Here is a 26,972-nt window from a genome sequence, read left to right as displayed (position 1 = left end):
ATTTTTTTTTATTCTTAAGAAGACTCCACACCCAGCATGGAGCCTAACGTGGGGCTTGAATCAAGACCTGAGCTTAGGGGCGCCTGGGTGGCGCAGTTGGTTAAGCGTCCGACTTCAGCCAGGTCACGATCTCGCGGTCTGTGAGTTCGAGCCCCGCGTCAGGCTCTGGGCTGATGGCTCGGAGCCTGGAGCCTGTTTCCGATTCTGTGTCTCCCTCTCTCTCTGCCCCTCCCCCGTTCATGCTCTGTCTCTCTCTGTCCCAAAAATAAATAAAAAACGTTGAAAAAAAAAAATTTAAAAAAAAGAAAAGACCTGAGCTGAGATCAAGTCCGACATTTTATTTTCTGGTGCCCCAGAATAATTTTTTTTTTTTTTTTTTACACAAATTGCCCTTTAAAAAGGTTGTACCAGTGGATCAAAAAAACAAGACTGAACTATATGTTGACTACAAGAAACCCACTTTAGGATTGCCTTGCTGGCTCAGTCACTGGAGCTTGTGACTTTTGATCTTGGGGTTGTGCGTTTGAGCCCCATGTTGGGTGTAGAGATTACTTAAAAAAAATAAAATCTTAAAAAAAACATTTTAGATATAAAGATACTTGTAGATTAAAAGTAAATGATCAGAGAAAGATCTATCATGCCAACACTAATCAAAAGAAAGCAAGAGTAGCTGTATTTAGAGAACAGACGTCAAACCAAGAAAAGTTATCAGGGATACAGAGGGACATTACATAATGATAAAATGGTCAGTTCCCCAGAAAGACATAACAGTTTCTAACATGTATGTGTCTGACAACAGAACACCAAACTACATGAGGCAAAAACTGATAGAAGTGCAAGGAGAAATAGATGACTTCACTATTATATTTGGAGACTTCAGCACCTCCTAGAAATGGACAGAAAACCAGTAAGGACATAGATGAACTCAATAACACCATCAGTCAATTGAATATAGTGGATATCCGTAGACTACTTCAACAACAGCAGAATACATGTTCTTCTCAGTTCATGTGGAACTTCCACCAAAATAGACATTTTCATAATCTATTAGATTTCCTGCCTATTCTTCTAAGGGCCCGTTTATCTTTCCTGTAAATATCCTTTCTCCATTCTGTGAATTTTCTTTTCACTTTCTTGATAGTGCCTTTTTTTTTTTTTAAGTTTATTTTTATTTTTTTGAGGGAGAGAGACGGCAGGGGCAAGGGGTGGCAGAGAGAGAGAGGGAGAGAGAGAATCCCAAGCAGACTCCACACTGTCAGCACGGAGCCTGACACAGGGCTCAGTCCTGCATACCTTGAGATTGTGACCAGAGAGAAATCAAGAGTCGGACACTCAACTGACTGAGCCACCCAGGTGTCCCTTGATAGTGCTCTTTGATACACAAAAGTGTTAAATTTTGGTGAAGTCCAATTATTTATTAGTTGTTGTTAGGTTTTTGGTGTCATGTATAAGAATCTATTGCCAAATCGATGATCATGAAAATTTACTTCTCTAAGTAGGGGAGGAAGAAGTTTTCTTCAACCCTCTGAAAGTCCATGGATGGATCTGAAAAAAAACGACAAAGGCAGCATAATAGGAGAAAAGCACACAAATTTTACTGAATTTTTATGTGTACATGGCAGCCTTCTACAAGACAACCCAAAGAAATGACCAGAACAATAAACTTTTATACCTTTTAGGCAAAAACATGTAAATATGTGAAGAATTGATGAAGGGATTTGGGCTAGAGGTGGTAATTTGTGAAGAAATAATTTTGAAAATAAGAATTAGTTTAACAGGGGCACCTGGGTGGTTCAGTCTGTTGAGCGTCTGACTTCAGCTCAGGTCATGATCTCAAGGTTCATGAGTTTGAGTCCCACATCAGGCTCACCGTTGTCGGTGCAGATCCCCCTTCAGATCCTCTGTTCCCCCCACATACCCTTCCCCCACTCACATTCTCTCTCTCTCTCTCTCTCTCTCTCTCTCTCTCTCTCTCTCAGAAATGAAATAAACATTAAAAAAATTAGTTTAACAAGGTTTGTTTATATGCCTTCTCAGCCCTAAATACCCTGTCTCTGGTGATAAGGACATCTCCTTTTCTTCTGATACCTTTCATACAGGAGATTTATCTCCTTTCAGGGAACAAGGGAGAGAGTAGGAGGTCAAAGTGACCTTCCTGCTTCTGTCATTTTCTCAAACTTCAACTTAAGATATTCAGTATGCCAAGGTGCCAAATTTGAGGGTAGCATGCCTGAAATACAGGTTGATCTATAAATATACATCAGACCAGTTAATGCCATGCAACATGTAATAGAAGATACAAAAAGGGGAAATAGGGGCCCCTGGCAGGCTCAGTTGGTGGAGCATGTGACTTTTAACCTTGGGGTCATGAGTTTGAGCCCCATGTTGGATGTAGAGATTACTTATTTATTTTTCATTTTTATTTATTTTGAGAGAGAGAGCGAGCGCACACGCAAGCGGTAGAGAAGCAGAGAGAGAGGGAGAACAAGAATCTCAAGCAGGCTCTGCACTGTCAGCACAGAGTCCAATGCAGGGCTCCACCTGGCAAATGTGAGATCATGACCTGAGCTGAAATCAAGAGTTGGATGCTTAACTGACTGAGCCACCCAGGCGCCCGTAGAGATTACTTAAAAAAAAAAAGAGTGTGTTGTTTAATTTCCACATATCTGTGAATTTTCCAAATTTCTTTCTGATGTTGGTTTCTTTTTTTTTTTAATTGTTTTTTAATGTTTATTTATTTTTGAGAGAGAGGGAGACAGAGCATGAGCGGGGGAGAGGCGCGCGCGCACACACACACACACACACACACACACACACACACACACACACAAGCAGGCTCCAGGCTCTGAGCTGTCAGCACAGAGCCCGATGTGGGGCTTGAACCCAATGAGCTGTGAGATCATGACTTGAGCCGAAGTCAGGCACTAGTTGACTGAGCCACCCAGGCACCCCTGATGCTGGTTTCTAATTCCATTCCATTCTGGTTAGAGAAGGTAACTTTATGTGATTCATCTTTTATATTTATTGACACTTATTTTGTGACCCAACATCCAGGTCTATCCAGGAGAATGTTCCATGTGCATTTTCGAAGAATGTGTATTCATTCTGCTGCTTGAATGGAACGTTGTATATATATTTATATGTTCATTTTAGTTGGCTTCTAGTGTTGTTAGGTTTTTTCTTTCCTTGTTTATCTTTTGTCCAGTTCTCTCCATCACTGAATGTAGGGTGTTGAAATCTCCAATTGTTATTGTAGAATTGTCTCATTTCTTTCTTTAATTTTGTCAGTTTTTGCTTTAGATATTTTAAGGTTCTGTTGTTAGCCCTATTGTGTATATGTATTGATGATTGTTTCTTTCTTTAAAAAAGGTCAGTTTGTCTTTATTGGTAAGCAGGCAGGTGGTAGGCGAGTCAGGATGCTGGGGAGCAGCTGAGGAGAGGGTTCTGCAGTTGCCATCACAGTATATAATTGCTATATCTTCTTGATGAATTGACTCTTTTATTATTATACAATTATTTTATGTAAATTATTATTTATCATTATTCTTCTTTGTCTCTTGTAACAAGTTTTCTCTTGAAGTCTCTTTTGTCTGATATTAGTATAGCTGCTACAGCTCTCTTTTGGTTACTGTTTGCAGGCAATATCTTTTTCTATCCTTCCACTTTTAACTTATATGTATTTTTGAATCTAAAGTGAGTCTTTTGTAGAAAGTCTGTAGTTAGATCATTTTTTAAAAATCCATCTGCCAATCTGTGCCTAAGTCTCTGACTTAGGGTGGTTCAACTTAAAATTTTTTTTCTTTTACAATGGTACAGAAGTGGTACACATTCAGTAAAAACTACATCAAATTTTGATCTTTTCTGGGCTGGTGATACTTTGTCCAATACCCTCTTGTGTTGCTGGATAGTGGCAGTGAGCCACAGTTTTCAGTCAGCATGCAATCACAAGGGTAAACAACCAATACGCTTACAACCATTCTGTACCCATATTGCCATTCTGTTTTTCAATTTCAATATAGTATTCAGTAAATTATGAGATATTCAGTGCTTTACTGTAAAATAAGCTTTGTGTTAGATAATTTTGGCCAACTGTAGGCTAATATAAGTGTTCTGAGCATATTTAAGGTAGGCTAGACTAAGCTATGATGTTCAGCAAGTTAAGTGTATTAAATGCATTTTTGGCTTAACAGTATTTTCAACTTGGTATAGGTTTATTGGGATGTAACCCCATTGTGAGTTGAGGAACATTTCTGTTTTATTTCTCAAATTCTCCATTACTGTCTTCTTTTTTGTTAGATATTTTCCAGTGTACCATGTTGATTCCCTTCTCATTTTTTTAATCATGTATTTTTTAGTTATTTTCTTAGTTGCTCTGGGGATTATAATTAACATCCTAATTCATAGCAGTCTAGTTTAAATTAGTGCCAGATTAGTTGCAACAGTATATAAAAATCTTGCTGCTGTATAGCTCCATTTACCCCCCGTTTATGTTGTCATTGTCACAAATTGCTTCTTTATACATTGTGTGCCTGTCAACATAGAGTTATAATTATTTTTTTATATTATTTCTATATGGATTTGAGTTTCTGTCTGGTGTTCTTTCATTTTCAGCCAGAAGGACTCTGTATAGTATTTCTTGTAGAATAGATCTAGCAATGAATTCTGTTTATCTGGGAATATCTTAATTTCTGCTTCATTTTTGAAGAATACTTTCGCCAAATTCACAGTTCTTGGTTGGCAGTATTTTTTCTTTCAGCAATTTGTATATGTTATCCTATCACTTTCTGGCCTTTGAGAACCAATGAATGAATGAGTAAATGAATAAATACACACAAACATGCGTGTGTGTGTGTGTGTGTGTGTGTGTGTAAAATCTCATTTTTACCTCTCCATTGGTATGCTGGTAAATGTTTAGTGACTGGCTTTCCAGGAAAGAAAATGTATGCACATATATGCATACATGTTTATTATAAAGTTGCTGATATAAAGGATGTATAGTACACCATTTATAAATAATAATAAAATGTAGAATACCCTTTTTTTTTTTTTTTTTTTTAGTTTTATTTATTTAAGTAATCTCTACACCCAGTGGGGGGCTCAAACTCATAATCTGGAGATCAGGAGTTGCATGCTCTTCCAACTCAGCCAGGCAGGTTCCCCCAAATGGTACTCTTTATTGTAAATCTGTAGCCAACTAAGTCTTACAGAAAGCTTTCATTGATTTGATTTTTTTATGGAGATTAATTTCACATAATAAAATTCACCATTTAAAAGTGAACAATTCAGGGGCACCTGGGTGGCTCAGTTGGTTGAGCATCCAACTCTTGATTTTGGCTTCAGGTCATGATCCCAGAGTTGTGTGATCGAACCTCGCATTGGGCTCCATGCTGAGCATGGAGCCTGCTTGGGATTCTCTTTCTCTCCTGCCTCTCTCCCCTGCTCTTTCTCTCTTTCTAAAAATAAATAAATAAAAATAATAAAAGTGAACAATTCAGTGCAGTTAGGACATTCACAATGTTGTCAACCACTACTTGTATCTAGTTCCAAAACATTTTTATTACCCTCAAAGGAAACTCATTAAAGAGTTGCTCCCTTTCCTCTCCCCCTGCAAAGACCCTGGCAACCACCAATCTGTATTCTGTCTCTATCGATTTACCTATTTTGGATATTGCATATAAAATGGAATCATAAGATACATGATCTTTTTGGTCTGGCTTTTTCACTTAGCATAATAGGTTCAAAGTTCATCTGCTTTGTAGCATGTATCTGTACTTCATTCCTTTTCATGGTGGAGTAATATTCTGTTGTATGTATACACCACAATCTGTTTATCCTTTTATCTGTTTGGGCAGTTTCTACCTTTTGATTATTGTAAATTGTGCTGCTATGAACATGTATATACATACTTTTTTTTTTTTTGGTACCAGTTTTCAGTTTTTTGGGGCATATACCTAGAAATGAAATTGCTGGGTCATGTGGTAATACTGTGTTTAATTTTTTGAGGAACCACCGAACTGTTTCTTCATAGTTGCTGAACCATTTTACATTCTTACCACCAACATATGAGGTTTTTCGTTATTTTAATTTTGCTAAACTTATGTATCCTTATCTAACCTATGGAATTGTTTGGCAAAATCACACTACCAATTAGCATTTGATTGCTATCCAGTTCAAAAGAAGTTGCTAACCTCATGGTGAACAAGTACTATTTTAACGTGAATGCTGATTGATATTTTTGCTTATGTTAACAAGTGTGATGAAAGTGAAACAACAAAGGCATATTTTTTAAATTGAAGTATAATTAATGTAAAATATCCTGTTAGTTACAGGTGTACATTATAGTATTTTGGTATTTTTACACATTATGAAATAATCCCCACAATATGTCTAGTTACCATCTGTCACCATACACAAAGGTATGTGTGTATGTCTTTATATGTGGGCTGTCTTTCCCTCCTGGAGGTTCTTATCCAGGACTCAGTTCTGTTGCCTCCTGTTTCATTGATGCCTTCTCTCACATCTGGTCTGAGTTAACCTCCCTCTACTTTATCACCTACTTATTCATCATCATTTCACCCAGTGTAGTTTCTTTATAACTCCTAGTATTATCAGAAATTATTCATGTATTTGCTTGCATGTTAATTGTCCTTTACTCCACTAGACCATAAACTCCAAGAGAACAGGGACCTTGTCTCTTGTTCCCCACTGCCTGGAACAGTGACTAACATATAGTAGGCATCAATAAATATTTGCTGAAAGAATGAATACTCTAAATAAAATATAAAAATGGCTTCCTTACACATGGCTTTATCAAATTCTCTTCTTTAGTGTAATCCTCATTAGATAGAAAAATATATAATCTTACAGGTTTTTAAAACTTGTTTATATTTGGATTAGTTCTCAAATTCTGTTTGTTCTTGGATTTTAGATCTTGGACTATATTGTAACTGTCATGATGAAAATATTTATCATCTATAAGTGAACCTTCTTGATTAGAACTTCAACACAAACCTGTCTCATGCTGAATTCTATATTATAACAGATTCTGTAATGATTAATTGCCTTATAGTATATTTAAAATTAAGGGGAGAAAGTATGCTAAGAATTAGGTTTTGAAGAAGGTATAATAATTTAATATTTGATGATTTTTTTTAACCAAAAAATCTTGAAGGTAAAATGACATTGAATCGAAGAATTTGTTTTACTAAGACTTTAGAAGTGCTTTTTATCAGTGTAAAATGCCTCTGTAACGATTGTGTTATAGTGGCAAAGTATAAGAAAATTACTTCTTTTTCTTTTGTTGAATTACCTTTTTAAGTTGATAAATTATCTTTTGCTTTTAAAGTATATTTATTTTTGAAAGAGAGAGAGCATGCACATGAGAGCATGAGCATGGGGTAGGGGCAGTGAGACCCAGGACTCTGAACTCAATCTTAAGCAGGCTCCACGCTCAGTGTGGGGCTCAGACTTGCAAACCATGAGATTATGACCTGAGCTAAAATCCAGTTGGATACTTAACTGACTGAGCTGCCCAGGTGCCCCAAGTTGATAAATTATCATACCAGAGTACATTTTAACTTTCGATGATTAATGCAGAAAGCATTGGGTGAATAGATTTTTAACTCTCCAAAATAAAGCTTTTGGAGAATTAAAAATAGAAATAGAAGGATTTTTTTCCTGCAATGAACTATGCTTTTTGGATGTCATTTTTAAAATTTTAACACCAAACTTAATATCCTTATCTCTTCCACATTTAGGTTCGATTAGTGATAGTGGATGGTATTGCTTTTCCTTTTCGTCATGACCTAGATGACCTCTCCCTTCGTAGTCGATTACTAAATGGTCTAGCCCAGCAAATGATCAGCCTTGCAAATAACCACAGATTAGCTGTAAGTATTATTAGTCAAGAGAACTTTATAGTGAAGTCAAGATTGTATAACATAGTAATGTCTAGAAATAGCAAAATAGAATTTGACTAAAAGCAAATAATGCAGACACAGTTTTGAATGTAGTTTTGGTTTGATTTCTGGAAAAAATTAATTCTAGACATAAATGTTTCTATCAGTTTTCCTAGAGAATAATAAGCATAATCAAGATGCTGTATTTTATTTTTATTTATTTATTATTTATTTATTTATTTTCATTTGTTTTATTTTTGAAATTTACATCCAAGTTAGTTAGCATATAGTGCTATGATGATTTCAGGAATAGACCCCTTAATGCCCCTTACCCATTTAGCCCACCCACCCCCCCACAATCCCTCCAGTAACCCTCTGTTTGTTCTCCATATTTAAGAGTCTCTTATGGTTTTGTCCCCCTCCCTGTTTTTATATTATTTTTGCTTCCCTTCCCTTGTGTTCATCTGTTTTGTCTCTTAAAGTCCTTATATGAGTGAAGTCATATATTTGTCTTTCTCTAACTAATTTCACTTAACATAATACCCTCCAGTTCCATCCCTGTAGTTGCAAATGGCAAGCTTTCATTCTTTTTGTTTGCCGAGTAATAATCCATTGTATATATATACCACATCTTCTTTATCCATTCATCCATCGATGGACATTTGGGCTCTTTCCATACTTTGGTTATTGTCGATAGTGCTGCTATAAACATGGGGGTGCATATTACCCTTCAAAACACCACACCTGTATCCCATGGATAAATGCCTAGTAGTGCAATTGCTGGGTCCATAGGGTAGTTCTATTTGTAGTTTTTTGAGGAACCTCCATACTGTTTTCCAGAGTGGCTGCACCAGCTTGCATTGCTACCAACAATGCAAAAGAGATCCTTTTTCTCCACATCCTCACCAACATCTGTTGTTGCCTGAGTGGTTAATGTTAGCCATTCTGACAGGTGTGAGGTGGTATCTCATTGTGGTTTTGATTTGTATTCCCCTGATGATGAGTGATGTGGAGCATTTTTTCATGTGTTGGTTGGCCATCTGGATGTCATCTTTGGAGAAGTGTGTATTCATGTCTTTTGCCCATTTCATCACTGGATTATTTGTTTTTTGGGTGTTGAGTTTGATAAGTTCTTTCTAGATTTTGGATACTAACCCTTTATCTGATATGTCATTTGCAAATATCTTCTCCCACTCCATCGATTCCCTTTTAGTTTTGCTGATTGTTTCCTTCACTGTGCAGAAGCTTTTTATTTTGATGAGGTCCCAAGAGTTCATTTTTGCTTTTGTGTCCCTTGCCTCCAGAGACGTGTTGAGTAAAGTTGCTGCAGCTGAGGTCAAAAGGTTTTTGCCTGCCTTCTCCTCTAGGATTTTGATGGCTTCCTATCTTACATTTAGATCTTTCACCCATTTTCAGTTTATTTTTGTGTATTGTGTAAGAAAGTGTTCCAGGTTCATTTTTCTGCATGTTGCTGTCCAGTTTTCCCAGCACCGCTTGCTGAAGATACTATCTTTATTCCATTGGATATTCTTTCCTGCTTTGTCAAAGATTAGTTGGCCATACATTTGTGGGTCAATTTCTGGGTTCTCTATTCTGTTCCATTGATCTGAGTGCCTGTTTTTGTGCCAGTACCGTACTGTCTTGAAGATGCCATGTTTTAAAATGGACTTGTTTGATAAAGAAATACTACCTTTGGTAATTGCAATCTTGGGTTTTTCTTGTCTAAATATACTTGATTTTTTGGGAGGCAGCTGAGTGGCTGAGTCAGTTGAATGTCCAACTTCAGTTCAGGTCAGAATCTCATGGTTCATGAGTTCAAGCCCTGCATCAGGCTTGCTGCTGTCAGTGCAGAGCCCTCTTTGAATCCTCTGTTCCCCACCCCCCCTCCTCCCCTGTCTTCTCTCTCTCTCTCAAAAAAATAAACATATAAAAAAATGTTTTTTTGAGAGACAGAGCGTGAGTGGGGGAGGGGCTGAGAGAGGGAGACACAGAATCTGAAGCAGGCTCCAGGCTCCGGGCTGTCAGCACAGAGCCTGACATGGGGCTTGAGCTCACAAACTGTGAGATCATGACCTGAGCCCGCAGTTGGACATTTAACTGACCAAGCCACCCAGGCACCCCTAAAAAAAATATTTTTAAATAAATATGCTTGATGTTTTTCAGGTAAGCTCTTTTAACATCCCCAGTTTTCTTTTACTCTGGGCCTTTTTATTAGTACGTGTTGTATAATCACAGACCCAGACCGATAGAAAATTTACGTAGTGTGAATAACCTGGATGATTGGAGATGGAGCTAACTCTTCTAGATTTCAAATATGAGGTTAGACGTAAACATAAGTTCAGAAGTGAAGACATAAAAAGGAGTAACAGTCTTTTTTTTTTTTTGACTATTTGCCATCACTTTCCACTTCTGCAACCCCATGCCACCTTCTCACACAAATATACACACTTGTCCAGGAGGGAGATGGGAAAAGAGTAAACTGCTTAATTTTTTTGTATTTACCCTAATTAGAGAGTCTTTAGCACATATCCATGATGCAAGTAGATAAAGAACTCCTTGATGAAATCATTTCAAAACATCTTTTTTTTTTGGAGTTTTTATTTATTTATTTATTTTGCCATATACCAAAAAGCATAGTGTCCTGTGTTTGAATTATTGTCATTAATTTGTAATTTAGCATTCTGTTAATATCAGTGAAGAGCGCGCAGTAGGGGGCACTCAAGACTATTGGGTTGCATAGTTCCTTAGGGTTTTTTATTTTTGTTTTTTTAACAGAAATATTTTTGATTTTCTGATTAAATAACTAATCTAAACAGTGGAATACTACGCAGTGCTTAAGAAGAGTAATGTAAATATATAATGTAATGTAGTAGAGTAATGTAAATGTAGACATACTAGCACAGAACAAGATATATCCAGATATATGATTAAGTGAAAACATTCAAGTCACATTATAATATATTTTATGTGATCCCACTTTTGAGAAAAATAAAAATTATATATGTGCATTTATATTTACATGGACAAAAAGATCTGAAAGGATCAAAATGGTCATAATGACTACTTCTAGAAGTAGGATTTTGTAGGGCTGAGGACATACTTTCCCCTCTTACTTTATAAATTCTTCTTTGCTTGATTTTTAATTTCCAAGTTTCTATGTATAGAATCATGTGTGACCTTTGACAATAAATACATTTCACTGGGCGCCTGGGTGGCTCAGGTGGTTGAGTGACTTCGGCTCAGGTCATGATCTCAAGGTTCATGGGTTTGAGCCCCAGTCGGGCTTTGTGCTGATGGTACAGAGCCTGCTTCAGATTCTCCATGTCCCTTTCTCTCTGCCCCTTCCTCACTCTCGCAGGAGTACGCTCTCTTTCTCTCTCTCTCTCTCAAAAATAAACATCACAAAAAAATTTAAGGGGCACCTGGGTGGCTTAGTTGGTTGAGCGTCCGACTTCAGCCCAGGTCATGATCTCGCAGTTCATGTGTTTGAAAATCATGATCTTGCAGTTGGTGAGTTTGAGCCCCACATTAGCGCAGAGCCCACCTCGGATCCTCTGTCTCTCTTTCTGCCCCTCTCTTTCCTTGTGTGTGCTTGCTCTCTCTCTCTCTCTCTCTCTCTCTCTCTAAAACATTAAAAAAAATTTTTTTAATATATTTCACAATTTTTTTTAAGTTTATTTTTATTTTTGAGAGCGAGAGAGCAAGAGCATGAGCAGGGGAAGGGCAGAGAGAGAGGGAGAGAGGGAATACCAAGCAGGCTGTGCATTGTCAGCATGGAGCCTGACGCGGGCCTCAAACTGACAAACCACAAGATCATGACCTGAGCCAAGATCAAGAGTCGAATGCGTAACTGATTGAGCCCCCCAGGCACCCCTACATTTCACAATTTTAAGTTATATATGTTTTCTATAAAAGAAGTTTTAAACTTTCTAAGTAGAAAGTAAGTAAATTATCTATTACCCAGAGATGATTATTGTTGAGTTTGGTATACATATTTTTCCAAACTTACCCTTTCTCTATATATGTATATGGACATATTTTTTTTATTTTTTAACGTTTTTTAAAATTTAGTTTTTAATGTTTGTTTATTTTTGAGAGAGAGACAGAGCATGAGTGAGGGAGGAGCAGAGAGAGAGGGAGACACAGAATCTGAAACAGGCTCCAGGCTCTGAGCTGTCAGCACAGATCCCTACATGGGGCTTGAACTCACGAACAGTGAGATCATGACCTGAGCTATAATCGGCCACTTAACCGATTGAGCCACCCATGCGCCCCTAAGATTTTTTTTAAAAGTGGGGCTCAGACTCACAACCCCTGTATCAAGAGTTGCATGCTCTATGGAAAGAGCCTAAATGTCCATCAACTGATGAATGGATAAAGAAATTGTGATTTATATACACAATGGAGTACTACAGGGCAATGAGAAAGAATGAAATATGGCCCTTTGTAGCAATGTGGATGGAACTGGAGAGTGTGATGCTAAGTGAAATAAGCCATACAGAGAAAGACACAGATACCATATGTTTTCACTCTTATGTGGATCCTGAGAAACTTAACAGAAACCCATGGGGGAGGGGAAGGAAAAAAAAAAAGAGGTTAGAGTGGGATTAAGCCAAAGCATAAGAGACTCTTAAAAACTGAGAACAAACTGAGGGTTGATGGGGGGTGGGAGGGAGGGGAGGGTGGGTGATGGGTATTGAGGAGGGCACCTTTTGGGATGAGCACTGGGTGTTGTATGGAAACCATTTTGACAATAAATTTCATATATTGAAAAAAAAAGAAAAAAAAAAGAGTTGCATGCTCTACCAACTGAGCCAACCAAACACCTTTATATAGACGTTTGGTTTTTTTTTAACTTTCACTATTTTTTTTAAGTTTATTTATTTATTTTGAGAGAGAGAGAAAGAGAGAGCCCACGTGTGCAAACAGGGGAGGGACAAATAAAGAGGGAGAGAGAAAATCCCAAGCAGGCTCCAGGCCCAGCACAGAGCCCAATGTGGGGCTCAGTCTCAATGACCATGAGATCATGAGTTGAACTGAAATCAAGAGTCAGACACTGAAGGGACTGAGCCACCCAGGTGCCCCAAAAAAGTAACTTTTCTTAGGCTTTTCTGATACTTTAGGACAGATTAATTTGGTGCACGAAGTAAATCAAGATAAAGCACAGATGCTTACAGACACAGTTCAAAGCTATGGTAGCTTGATGCTAAGATGCTGAGTATTGTTCCTAGGGAAAGGAGCTTGGTGATGCTGCTCTCCCTGTCTGGGTACTCTCTGCCTCTATAATGGTTCACTGCAAAACAAATGCTTTAATGCTGTATTTGCTTTTTGCTTTTTTTTTTTTTTTTCCATAAAAGTGCGAATCCTCTTTGGATTTATTTTGGTTAGCAAAAACAGGTACTAATGTAGGTCTTTCATAAAAGTGAAATGGCATAACAGGAACTTTTGAAAATCAGGAGATACCTGTACTCTGTAAACCAGTGCTGTCTGATAGTACTTTTCTGCGAAGATGAAAATGCTCGGTGTAATATAGCAGTTGCATAGCTATTGAGCACTTGAAAAATGGTTAGTGCTACTAAGGAACTGAATGTCTAATTTTAATTTAATTTTTTAAAGAGTGTTTTTAAAAAAAATGTTTATTTTTCAGAGAGAGCACGAGCAGGGGAAGGGGAGAGACAGAAAGGGAGACAGAGAATCCCAACAGGCTCTGAGCTATCAACCATAGAGCCTGGTGTGGGGCTTGAACCCAGAAACTGTGAGATCATGATCTGAGCCAAAATCAAGAGTCAGATGCTTAACTGACTGAGCCATCCAGGGGTCCCAGATTTTACTATAATTTTTAAAAGCTCTATGTGTAGCTAATGGCTGCAGAATTGGATGGTGCACCTCTAACCAAAAAGTGGTGGTATAAATAAATATCCCAGTTACTAGAGTTTAAATACTTGGTAGTCTGTAAAGGGTATTATTCAGCATGTTGGGGATGCCAGTTAATCCTGTATTTCAGGTAATTATCAGTTTACATTCCACTTAGCTTGTTCTAAGATGCATGGCATGAGGTAGTACATGGGGAAGCCATTGTGGCACTTAAGGGAAGAGGAGCTAGAAGAAAATGTGTCGTCCAGTTGGTGGCTAATTGAAATCTAGATGGAGCACAGATTTCTCCTTTGTAGACAAATAAAAATACCACTGCAGTGGGAATAGCCAAACAGCCTTTTCTTTCTCCATTTTCTTATGGAACTGATGACTTTTTCAGAACAGGTAACTTTTTTCATTGCTTTTCATAGAAGTTCTTTATCAGTTTCAGCTTGCAATTGTATCTGTCATATTTCTGGTGGGAAGGTCTGTATTGGAAGAATATTTAAAAGAACTCTTTCTGGAGAATTTGGGGCTGGGAAGTGCCAGATAATCTTTTACTGTATTAAGTCAGCTTTAAACACTCATTTTCTCTACTTTAAAATTACTGTCCTTCATTTTGAGGCAAGGGAAACAAAAACAAAAATAAATTATTGGAACTACATCAAAGTAAAAAACTTCTGCCCAGCAAAGGAAACCAATGAAACTAAAAGACAGCCTACTGAGTGGGAAAAGATACTTGTGAATGATATAACCAATAAGGAGTTATCCAAAATATATAAAGAATTTATACAACTCACTGCTTACAGGGCAGAATAAATGTCTTTTGGGTTAGGACAGTATAAAGAAAATTAAAAAATTTATACAACTCAATACCAAAAAACACTGAATAATCCAATTAAAAAATAGGCAGAAGACCTGAACACATATTTCTCCAAAGAAGACATACAAATTGCCAACAGACACATGAAAAGATGCTCAGCATCACCAATCATCACAGAAATGCAAATCAAAACCACAGTGAGATATCACCTCATACCTGTCAGAATGACTAAAATCAAAAACACAAGAAACAGCAAGTGTTGGTGAGGTTGTAAAGAGAAAGGAGTCCTCAAGCACTATTGGTGGGAATGCAAATTGGTGCGGCCGCTATGAAAAACAGTATGGAGGTTCCTGAAAAATTAAAAATAGAAGTAACATGTGATCCAGTAATCACACTACTGGGTATTTACCCAAAGGATAAGAAAACACTAATTCAAAAGGATATACGCACCCCCATGTTTATTGCAGTATTATTTACAATAGCCAAGATATGGAAGCAACCCAAGTATCTATCAACAGATGAATTGATAAGGAAGATGTGTGTGTGTGTGTGTGTGTGTGTGTGTATACACACACATATATAATTGTTGAATGACTATATTGTACACCTGAAGCTAATATAATACTATGTTAACTATACTGGAATTAAAAAATAGAGGGGTGCCTGGGTGGCTCAGTCGGTTAAGTGACTTCAGCTCAGGTCATGATCTCACAGTTCATGAGTTTGAGCCTGGCATCAGGCTCTCCACTATTAGTACAGAGCCCTCTTTGTTTTGTTTTGTTTCCCTTAAAATGTTTTAATGTTTATTTACATTTGACAGAGAGAGCATGAGTAGGGAAGGGGCAGAGAGAGGGAGACACAGAATCTGAAGTAGGCTCTAGGCTCTGACCCGTCAGCACAGAGCCCAATGCAGAGCTCAAATTCATAAACCATAAGATGATGACCTGAGCTGAAGTTGAATGCTCAACCGACTGAGCCACCTAGGTGCCCCAGTGCAGAGACCACTTTGAACCCCATCTTTCCCTCTCTCTCTGCCCCTCCCCAGCTCATATTCTCTCTTTCTCAAAAATAAACATTAACAAATTTTTAATTAAATAAATAAATTTAATTTAAAATACCAAAAAGAATAAAATAAAATTGCTCTCCTTCAAACCATGGAATCTTTTCTGTAAGTCACTATTTAATCCAAAAGAATTAGTAATATTTTTAGCCTTGAGGGCCATCTTTGAATAAAGTAACACCTATATCTATTATCAGCAGACGAGTATAGTCATAATTTGGAGTCATTTGACCTGATTACTGGGTTTCATTTTTTCCCACTTCTTCTGTATTTTCTGTATGATTTTAGGTCTTTTCTCCTAATTTTTGCTTCAGTTTTTTTTTCCTGTAAAACCAGAAATGGTAATACTGTATTTGTCTCTTTCCTGAAGAGGAAACAGTGAGTATTTATTAAGTATGTCACACTCTTTTGATTAAGTATATTCTAGAGAGGCAACAGTGGTTAAAAAAAAAAAAGACTCAATCTTTGTAAGCTTCTGATTTCTCATGTGTTAAACTGGAATAATAATAATACTTCATTCATGTAGTAGTTGTGAAGGCTAAATAAGATAATGAAGGTAAAGCACTTAGCATAGCTTCTGATATTTATTAAGTACTCAATAAATGTTTATTACCACTACTGATATTGCTACTGTTGGTCTGGTGGATTCTATTGGCTTATCCAAAACTTAATTTTTAAAAGGGAGGTTTTTCCAATACTCCCATTTAGGAAGTTTTTATACATGGTCTCTTTAGACCTTTATGTATTATGTATTATCTATTTTTATTCTTCCATTTTCACAATTAGAACTTTGTTCTTGTCTGTTAAAAATGTTTATGTTCAATAGAACCTGTTTTCAGATAACTAGTCCTTTTAATGGGTAAATTTTTAAGAATTTATCAGAAAAGTTTTCATTACCTAAATATGTTTTTCTTTAAATTGTATTCAGAATAGTAAAGTCACAGGATTATTTGATAATTTTGGGGAGAGACTCACCTAATTTTCTCACCTTTTTTAGGTACTTTTAACTAATCAGATGACAACAAAAATTGATAGAAATCAGGCCTTGCTGGTTCCTGCATTGGGTGGGTAATTAATCAGATAAGAATTTTTAATTTTTTAAAGTTTATTTATTTATTTTGAGAGAGAAAGAGTGTGCGTGAGTAGGGGAGGGGCAGAGAGAGAATCCCAAGCAGGCTCCACTCAGTGCAGAGTCTGACATGGAGCTCAGTCTTAAGAACTGTGAGATCGTGACCTGAGCCAAAATCAAGAGTCAGATACTTAACTAAGCCACCCAGGCACCCCGCATTTTTAATTTAACAGTTTTTTCTACCTCTTTCATTTGATGCTTGTTGAGTACTGTAGGTTCCATGAAAGCAGAGATTGTATCTGTCTTACTCACTGACAAGTGAGCATGGAGCACAGTGTCCTTAGACACTGACTCATCCTTTCAGTTATTTAACAAACATTTATTGAGCATCTACTATTCGGCAACCATTGTGTCAGGTACTGAGCATATCAGTATTCATAAGATGACTCTTGCCCTCAGAAAGTCTTAGGCAGTAAGAAGGGTAAATCCATTTAAATACTGATCACACTACAGTGAATAGACTTATGATTTTTCCTAACCTCAGTCATGGTTTTGTTAGGACACAGTGTTTCGAGATTGTTTTGTACTAAATTCTTTAAGAATATTCTGTCCGAGTTTTTGCTTTTCTTCTGGTAGCCAGAAATATGTTAGTAAGTGTGATAAGGAAGATTGACAAATATGTTGACTCAAACTATAAAGTTTTCTGAAAGCAAATAAAGGATAATGATCTGCAGTATTTGCATAGATAGGTAAAAATCTATTAATCTCAAGTTGCCACCCATATACAAGGGATTTTGAAAGTGTAAGTATATTCTTGTGTTAAATTAGGTAAAATAAAACTGTTTTGGTCAGAGGCATTCTGAAAGACTTATAACCTTGTCAGTAAGGTAATATACAGTTGTTCTGTTCTTGTTCCCACTAGGGGAAAGCTGGGGACATGCTGCTACAATACGGCTAATCTTTCATTGGGACCAAAATCAAAGGTCAGTATAGAAACAAGTTAATAATTTTGAATATTGGGTTAATTACACGAACAGTTATGTTTTCTTAGATCTACTCCAGTGGATGAAATCTACAGTGCCCCCATGAACTAAAGCTTTTGTTGCCTTGTTCTCTATCACCTAGAGAAATCATAGAAACATATTGTTAAACTACACATTTAGCTAACATAGGAAATGCTTTGGAATATTTAAATGATGGGGTGCACCTGAAATGAGTAGGTGGCCAAGGAATGCTACCTTCTAAAGCTCTTTGAAACCAAGTACCATTTATTAGTCTTGCAGGAGGTGGGTACTCTCTGTTCCTAGAAGGGATTTAAAGAAGAATAAAATCAGGACAAAAGGAAAACTTTGAGGTTAGCTTTAGGCCAATTTATGTGGAAAATAGGATGGTTTTTCTTAGTTGCTAAATATATTTTGGGTATGAAATTGTGTTTATTTTTGTTTTCTTTTGTATTTTGCTATCCTACTTTTGTTATCCAGTTACTTACCTGCCTTTCACAAGTATTGTTCTTTAAAATAAAACTATGGCAGCGTGAAACCTTTGTATTTATTTTTAAAGCTGCTGAGCAAGTGAACAAACCAGCTTTCATTTTCTTTAAAATAGGCAAATGAAAGCTGTGGAGTCTTTTATTATACACTTCTAGAAATGTCAGATTTATGCAGCTTCTCTGCTTTGAGATTAATTGGTATAACTGAGAGAACTTCATTTGGAAGTGCTCTAATGAATGGGGGGAGAGTGAGACAGCAGGTGGGCAAAGATGAAAAAAAAGAGTTGCTTAAATATAAATCAGGTCTGGTCAGTGATATTGTCTAGTTCTTTATCTACATTTCTCTGTTCTCCAAACTGAAAAAAATCATGCCTGACCAAATTAGGTTTTACTTAACTCTGAACTCATAGCAGAATTTATTACTTTTATATACATCTTTTGAAACTAATTCACATGGTTTGTGTCCCTTTTAAAAATGGCATTTCCAAAGAGCTCAGGTAACTCTCCTCCCCCCCCACCCCCCATAATACATAGTGCTTTACAATTAACTTCCATCCCCCAGTTCTGTAAATAAGTCATTGTATTCTGGATCACAAAAGGAATTCTTTCCTTGGCAACAAACTCTATTGTAAACATTTGGCAACAGTTCTGCAGATGAGAATCTTATGAACATATTACTTGTATTTTCTCAGATTTAGGTTTTCTGTAAAGTGCATCCCACTGTTAAATGTTTTTAGGAATTTCCATTTTAAATGGCCACTTTTATTCTACTATTAAATATTCACTAATAGAATACATCTAAAAAATAAAAATAATACAAGCAAAGCAAGATGTTTCAGTCTTTTTGTTTGGGGTCTTTTTGTTTTTTAAGATGCTCCATCTTTTTTTTTTCTTTAATGTTTATTTATTTTTGAGAGAGAGAGCAGAGGAGGGGCAAAAAGAGAGAGAGACACAGGATCCAAAGCAGGCTCCGGGCTCTGTAGCACAGAGCCCAACGCGGGGCTCAAACTCACTGTGAGATAATGACCTGAGCTGAAGTTGGATGCTTAACTGGCTGAGCCACCCAGGTGCCCCAAAGATGTTTCCTCTTTTAATGCACTCATTGGAAGGAGATGTTTGCCTTCTTTGTCAAATTGTAGAAGTTAGCATTGGTTAGGTACCCATGAGATCAGAAGATTATGCTTACTTTTTAGGAGTTAGCCATTTTATGACTTCCAGCTTCTTACTGATCCTTTCCAAGAAAGTGGAGAATGGTGTAGAACACTTGACAATGAATTAGATGGATTTAGGGGAAATCTGTTCCATAAGTTTTTTCTATATCCCAGACTATTATTTTAGTGACTACTTGCTGATACTAGGTATTTAACTGGGCAGTTTTTGTATACAACATTTCCTTCAATAATCCCTTCGATAATTTTTTGAGGGATCTATACTTACATAGAAGTGAGAATACCAAGGTTGCCCAGAAAGATTAATTAAGTAGTAAATAATAGCTACCATTTATTGAATATTTATTAACTATCCTTTACTAAGCATTGTATGTGTATGTATATATAATACTTCATTTTATTTTCCAAATAACTCTATGAAATAAGTAGTAGTATCCAAAGTTTATAGCTGACTCTATAATAGTCTCTTTTCCTATAATTGCTGTTTCTAGAATGTAATTATAGTATTGTGTTGATTGCCAGCAAATCTGAAAGTATAGCTCTTATCCTCCTTTTTAGATAAAATCCTTTTTCTCCAAACTGTTTTTTTCTCCCCAGCTAGAGATATATAAGTAATTTGCATACTTTATTATGATCAGAATAAGTTGACCTCATTTAGTAGAATTAAAATAGTTTTGTTCTTCATTGTTTGAAACCAGTTATCTTTAAGTCATTAAAGTTGCATGAAGTCTTGTATGTGTTTTAACATCTAGTTTATCTTGAAAGGATGAAAATAGAAATTCACACTGGGGAAAAATAGTTATAAAAATGAACACTTCCAGTTAGAGTAGAAAACTAAAAACCTTGACTAGCCAAATTTATATTGAGAATTGAACTTAAGTGTCCTATCTTATGCTTCAGTCCCCATCTTTTAACCAGAAACCCCTTTTACCCTCTGACTAACAATGAAATAACATTCCAACAGTTATTCAAATAAATACTTTTATCTCTGTCCTGTATATTGTGTGGGATTTCCTCCAAATTTCATATTCATGATAATATGAGGCTGAGATTTTTCAGAATTATATCACTTTTTGCCAGAAAGATCTGGTGGTAGAGTGGAGTAATACATCAACACCCCCACATAGTGTTTCATATGTGTGCTCAGCTTTAGAGCACAAATTGTGCTTCTGTCTTATTTCTTCCTGACCCAAACTGTGTAGTTCAGCCATATGTTAAGCTTCATCATAGCTGGGGCCATGAGCCAAGTGATTCTTTGGTTTAGTTTGTTGTTTAAAAAGATCCCTTGAGATGCAGATATGAAATATAAAATTTTATTTTTACCTAGAAATTAGAGGAAAATTTTCACCCTGAATATTTAATGCCTACTTGACTTTAGGATTTTTAATAAACATGTAAATGCTTCTGAAAAGCTCATTTACTTTTTAATAATTTTCTCAGAAAATTCAGATGTATTGGGTATCTTTTTGGACATATTGTGATATGATGTGATTTAGATAATTTTTCAGAAGGTTAGCTAATTTTTGTTTTATTGAATCAAAAAGAATGATTTTTTAACCAGACAGGTTAAAATACACCATACCCCTCTCTCTCTCTCTCTCTCTCTCTCTCTCTCTCTCTCTATATATATATATATATATATATATATATACACACACATATGTATATATATACACATATATACATATATACATACATGTATATATACATACATGTACACACACATATGTATACATACATATGTGTGTGTGTGTACGTTTTTTTTTTTTTGTTTGTTTGTTTTTTGTTTTTGTTTTTTTTTTTTACTTTTATTTTTAATTTGTAAGTAATCTCATTGCCCAAAGTGGGCCTCTAACTCATGACTCAGAGATCAAGAATCCCATGCTCAGGGGGCTGGGTGGCTCAGTTGGTTAAGTGTCTGACTTAGCTCAGGTCACGATCTCACGGTTTATGGGTTTGAGCCCTGCATTGGGCTCTGTGTTGACAACTCAGAGGCTGGAGCCTGCTTCGGATTCGGTGTCTCCCTCTCTCTCTCTCTGCCCCTCCCCCACTCATGCTCTGTTTCTCTCGGTCTTTTTTTTTTTTTTTTAATTTTAAATTTTATTTTTTAAAATTTACATCCAAATTAGTTAGCATATAGTGAAACAATGATTTCAGGGGTAGATTCCTTAGTGCCCCTTAACCCATTTAGCCCATCCCCCCTCCCACAACCCCTCCAGTAACCCTCAGTTTGTTCTCCATATTTATGAGTCTCTTCTGTTTTGTCCCCCTCCCTGTTTTTATATTAGTTTTGTTTCCCTTCCCTTATGTTCATCTGTTTTGTCTCTTAAAGTCCTCATATGAGTGAAGCCATATGATTTTTGTCTTTCTCTGACTGACTAATTTCGCTTAGCATAATACCCTCCAGTTCCATCCATGTAGTTGCAAATGGCAAGATTTCATTCTTTTTGATTGCCGAGTAATACTTCATTGTATATATATACCACATCTTCTTTATCCATTCATCCGTCGATGGACATTTGGGCTGTTTCCATACTTTGGCTATTGTCAATAGTGCTGCTATAAACGTGGGGGTGCATGTGTCCCTTTGAAACAGCACACCTGTATCCCTTGGATAAATGCCTAGTAGTGCAATTGCTGGGTCGTAGGGTAGTTCTATTTTTAGTTTTTTGAGGAACTTCCATACTGTTTTCTAGAGTGGCTGCACCAGCTTGCATTGCCACCAGCAATGCAAAAGAGATCCTCTTTCTCCACATCCTCGCCAACATCTGTTGTTGCCTGAGTTGTTCATGTTAGCCATTCTGACAGGTGTGAGGTGGTATCTCATTGTGGTTTTGATTTGTATTTTCCCGATGATGAGTGATGTGGAGCATTTTTTAATGTGTCGGTTGGCCATCTGGTTGTGTTCCTTGGAGAAGTGTCTATTCATGTCTTTTGCCCATTTCTTCACTGGATTATTTGTTTTTTGGGTGTTGAGTTTGATAAGTTCTTTATAGATTTTGGATACTAACCCTTTATCTGATATGTCATTTGCAAATATCTTCTCCCTTTCTGTTGGTTGCCTTTTAGTTTTGCTGATTGTTTCCTTCACTGTGCAGAAGCCTTTTATTTTGATGAGGTCCCAAGAGTTCATTTTTGCTTTTGTTTCCCTTGCCTCCTGAGACGTGTTGAGTAAGAAGTTGCTGTGGGCAAGATCAAAGAGGTTTTTGCCTGCTTTCTTCTCGAGGATTTTGATGGCTTCTTGTCTTAACGTTTAGGTCTTTCATCCATTTTGAGTTTCTTTTTGTGTATGGTGTAAGAAAGTGTTCCAGGTTCATTCTTCTGCATGTTGCTGTTCAGTTTTCCCAGCACCACTTGCTGAAGAGACTATCTTTATTCCATTGGATTCTTTCCTGCTTTGTCAAAGATTAGTTGGCCATACGTTTGTGGGTCCATTTCTGGGTTCTCTATTCCGTTCCATTGATCTGATTGTCTGTTCTTGTGCCATCTTTCGGTCTTTCAAAAATAAATAAATGTTTTAAAAAATTAAAAAAAGAATCCCATGCTGTACCAACTGAGCCAGCCAGGTGCCCCAATTTTTCTGTTATATATATATATATATATATATTTATATATATATATATATATATATACATATATATATTTTTTTTTTTTTTTTTTTTTTAGAGCATGAACGGGGGAGGGTCAGAGAGAGGGAGACACAGAATCGGAAACAGGCTCCAGGCTCCGAGCTGTCAGCACAGAGCCCGATGCGGGGCTCGAACCCACGGACCGCGAGATCGTGACCTGAGCCGAAGTCGGCCGCTTAACCGACTGAGCCACCCAGGCGCCCCTTTTCTGTTATATTTTGTATTAAAGTTAGAATTATCAACTCTAAAGCATTGTAAAAACTTATAATCTCAGTCCCTAATGCTATTCTTTTTTTTTTTTTTTTAATTTTTTTTTTCAACGTTTTTTATTTATTTTTGGGACAGAGAGAGACAGAGCATGAACGGGGGAGGGGCAGAGAGAGAGGGAGACACAGAATCGGAAACAGGCTCCAGGCTCCGAGCCATCAGCCCAGAGCCTGACGCGGGGCTCGAACTCACGGACCGCGAGATCGTTACCTGGCTGAAGTCGAACGCTTAACCGACTGCGCCACCCAGGCGCCCCCCTAATGCTATTCTTATATTACATATTACTCAGCAATTATTTCATTTTTGTATACAGTTGCAGTTACACAGTATATGACATTTTGGATTCTGCCATTTTTGTCCTAAAAGTACAAACCTAAGACATTAAGCCAATGGACTGTGATCTCTGATTGCTTCTCTTTTGAATTGTGCCTGTGTGGAGGGGCAGTTTCAAAATTTGAAGAGTAACAGATCATAAACCAAGATGTCCTTTTTGAATTTTCTTTGAAAACAAATTAGACACTGCTTGCATCTTGGTCGGGGAGTGGCCTTCTGTGGCTTCCTCTCCCATGGGCTATGTGGCCTAGCGTCCCTGTCCCTGCCACCTGTGATCACACACCAAGGCCCGTAAGGGATTGGTGCCAAAGTTTCCATCAGCCTACAGGCAACAGCATGGCAGTCATCCTCTCCAGTGGCTCGCTCGTGGCCACCCATGACTAATACTGGTGCCTCCAGCGTTCCACTTCCAGTTAACAGGTCCTGCATAAGTGCAGAGTATCCTGGGGAAGCCATCCCTTACCACCCTGGTCTCCCCAAGGCTGACTTGGGTCAGTGGTAAGCAAGCTTCTTTTTTCAGGAAGTCTACTCTCCTGTTCATGGCTACAGTGTTGGAATCCCCAGGCCTCCAATGGCACGATCACCTGTGACTTGGCTCTGGAAACCATGAGGAAGCAGCTTGGTGGCCAGCCTGGCAAAGCCAACACAGCCCTGAGTGGCCACTACCAGCCACTAGGCTTTAGGAGACCCTAAGCTCATATCACAACCCCTACCCATCTTTCCCCTCCTCATAGACTAGGTAGGCTGCAGCAAGCAGAAGCAGTTGGGTTCTTTTATATCAAAACGGCAAAACACCAAAAAGGAAGTTGAGAGAACCCCACTCTTTACTTTCTAAGCCACACACAAGGCATCTTGACATACCTTGTAACCTTGTGCCTTGCACCAAGTGGAAAATAAACTCCAAGCAGCCAATAAAAAAAAAGAAAGAAAAATCAACATTATATTGTATGGAAATTAATGAACCTTTTAACTCTGAGAGTTTGTGATTTTTCTCTGTGTTAGAAACTATTTGTGCAGTTTTATCCATTTTTAAAAATTGTCGTAAATCTACCTGGCTCAGTCAGTAGAGCATGCCACTCTTGATTTTGGGGTTGTGAGTTCAAGCCCCATGTTGGACGTAGAGCTTACTTAAAAAAAATTTTTTTAATAAAATTGTGGTAAATTGTACATATCATAAAATTCATCATTTTTTTCATTTAAGTGTACGGTTTAGTGACATGAAGTACATTCACATTATTGTGCAGTCATCACCACCATCCATCTCCACAGCTTTTCCTTCTTCCCCAACTGAAACTCTTCCCATTAAACACTGATTCCCTATTCTTCCCTCCCATCAGCTTGTGGCAACCACTATTCTACATTCTGTCTATGAATTTGACTACTCTAGGCACCTCATATAAGTACAATGATACAATATTTGTCCTATTATGACTGGCCTTTTTTCACGTAGCATAGTTTTCAATGTTCATCATAACACGTGACAAGAATTCCTTTCCTTTTAAGACTAAATAATACTCCATTATGCATAGAAACCACTTTTTATGTTTCCATTCATCTGTCAGACACTTGGGTTGCTTCTATCTTTTGCCTATTGTGAATAAGTTATATCAGTTTTAAAGTGATTTTAAAAGGAACTTTAAAAGTTTTTGCTTAGGGCACCTGACTGGCTCAGTCTGTAGAGCCGTGCTTCTTGATCTTGGGGTCATGAGTTTGAGTCCCAAGTTGGGCATAGAGAGCTTACTTAATTAAAAATTTTTTTAAATAATAAAAGCTTTTCTTATATTTGTTTGCTGTTACAATATTTGAGCAAAGTTAATAAGAACTTAGAATTTTATTTCTAACTACTTTCAGCTTTTAGTTTTATATTACTTTGCATAGTACATAATAAAATTCTACCTAAACAGGAGTGCCTGGGTGACTCAGTCAGTTAAGTGTCCGACCTCAGCTCAGGTCATGATCTCATGGTCTGTGGGTTTGAGCCCCGCGTCAGGCTCTGTGCTGAAGCTCAGAGCCTGGAGGCTGTTTCAGGTGCTTCGGATTCTGTGTCTCCCTCTCTCTCTGCCCCTCCCCTGCTCTCTCTCTCTCTCTCTCTCAAAAATAAATAAACACTAAAAAATTTTTTGAATTCTGCCTAAACAGACCTTGTTCTTGTCATGACAGTGATTCTTCTGGACGCAATCATTTTGAAAGAATGTGTCTTTCTTGTTTATTTGTATTGGTATGAGTATGTGTTTCTCATTTATATCCCAAGAAATTGTGTTAATACTTCTATCATAACAAAAAATACATGATGACTGCAAAAAGTTGGAAAAATATAAACAAAAAACCTCCTTTTATCCTGTAATAACAGCTTAACTTTTTGACTGTGGTCTTCTAATTTTCCTGTCTATGTGTATTTACATACTTACTCATAAAGGTGGGATCATACAGCATAACTTTTACTTAATATATTATTAATGTTTTCCCATCTAATTAAATATTTTCTTCCACATTATTTTCTTAAGCATCAATAGTATTTTGTCACATAGAAAATTATTTGAATTAGTCATTGGACTTTTAGATTGCTTAAAATTCCACTTAGGTAAACAAGTCTATTATTATATAAAATAATTATTATGTGCATACATATAGCTATTGATTAAAGGGAGTATTTTTGATATTTCTTTGCTTTCTACTTTCTGTGTCCTTAGAGAACAATAGAATTGTAGGAAAAAACTAAATTTAAATTATTAAATCAGTCATCTGAACTAATTAATTAAGATCATGTATTTGTGTATATTTATTCTTTTTCTCTAAGCAGGTTGGCAACATTGTGCAAATCACCAAGCCAGAAGGAATCTACAGTACTGTTTCAAATCACAGTCAGTATCATTTGATTAGAGTGGAATTTTGGTGTTGGTGGGCAGTAATTATCTGAAGAGAGCATTTACAAATTGCTTCTGTTAACTCCTGTAGGCAGCAAGCATATTTGAGGACAGCTTTTGATGCTTAGAACATTATCCCCAAAATAGTAGTATATATACAGAATATTCTAGTCACAATTGGACTGAAATTTATTCTTAAGAACAGAGGAAATACTTATTTGTAGGCTAGTGTGTTCCATGCCATATGTAATGTCAGGATATTAAAAATTTTTTAAGTGAAAGTTGTTAAAGATTTTCCAAGAAAAAATACTAACACTACTCATTTTAGTCTGTAGATATTATAGATCTATCATAGCCACCAAATATATCCTGCTTTAAAATGTTAATTTTCCTATAATTTAAAATCATAGAACACACTCTTTTTGGCTGAAATATGCATATTTATCAGTAGTGTTGAGCCAAATATATTCTTGGTGTCTCATTTTTAAGGACAAAAACAGAAATAGAGATTCTGAAAT

General features: G+C 36.8%; 1 protein-coding gene across 1 annotated transcript in view; it reads left to right on the top strand.

Annotated features, from left to right (window-relative positions):
- RAD51C (RAD51 paralog C) overlaps positions 1-26,972 on the top strand; it is a 37,001-nt gene that overhangs the window by 7,503 nt on the left and 2,526 nt on the right. The window contains exons 5-8 of the mRNA XM_060646559.3: positions 7,758-7,889; positions 16,632-16,698; positions 17,626-17,686; positions 26,391-26,451. Coding sequence (XP_060502542.1) covers positions 7,758-7,889; positions 16,632-16,698; positions 17,626-17,686; positions 26,391-26,451 — 321 coding nt within the window. The remainder of the gene's footprint in view (positions 1-7,757; positions 7,890-16,631; positions 16,699-17,625; positions 17,687-26,390; positions 26,452-26,972) is intronic.

Source organism: Panthera onca, chromosome E1, assembly GCF_046562875.1.
Source record: "Panthera onca isolate mPanOnc1 chromosome E1, mPanOnc1 haplotype 2, whole genome shotgun sequence".
NCBI lineage: Eukaryota > Metazoa > Chordata > Mammalia > Carnivora > Felidae > Panthera > Panthera onca.
This window is presented reverse-complemented; position numbering and strand designations above follow the sequence as displayed.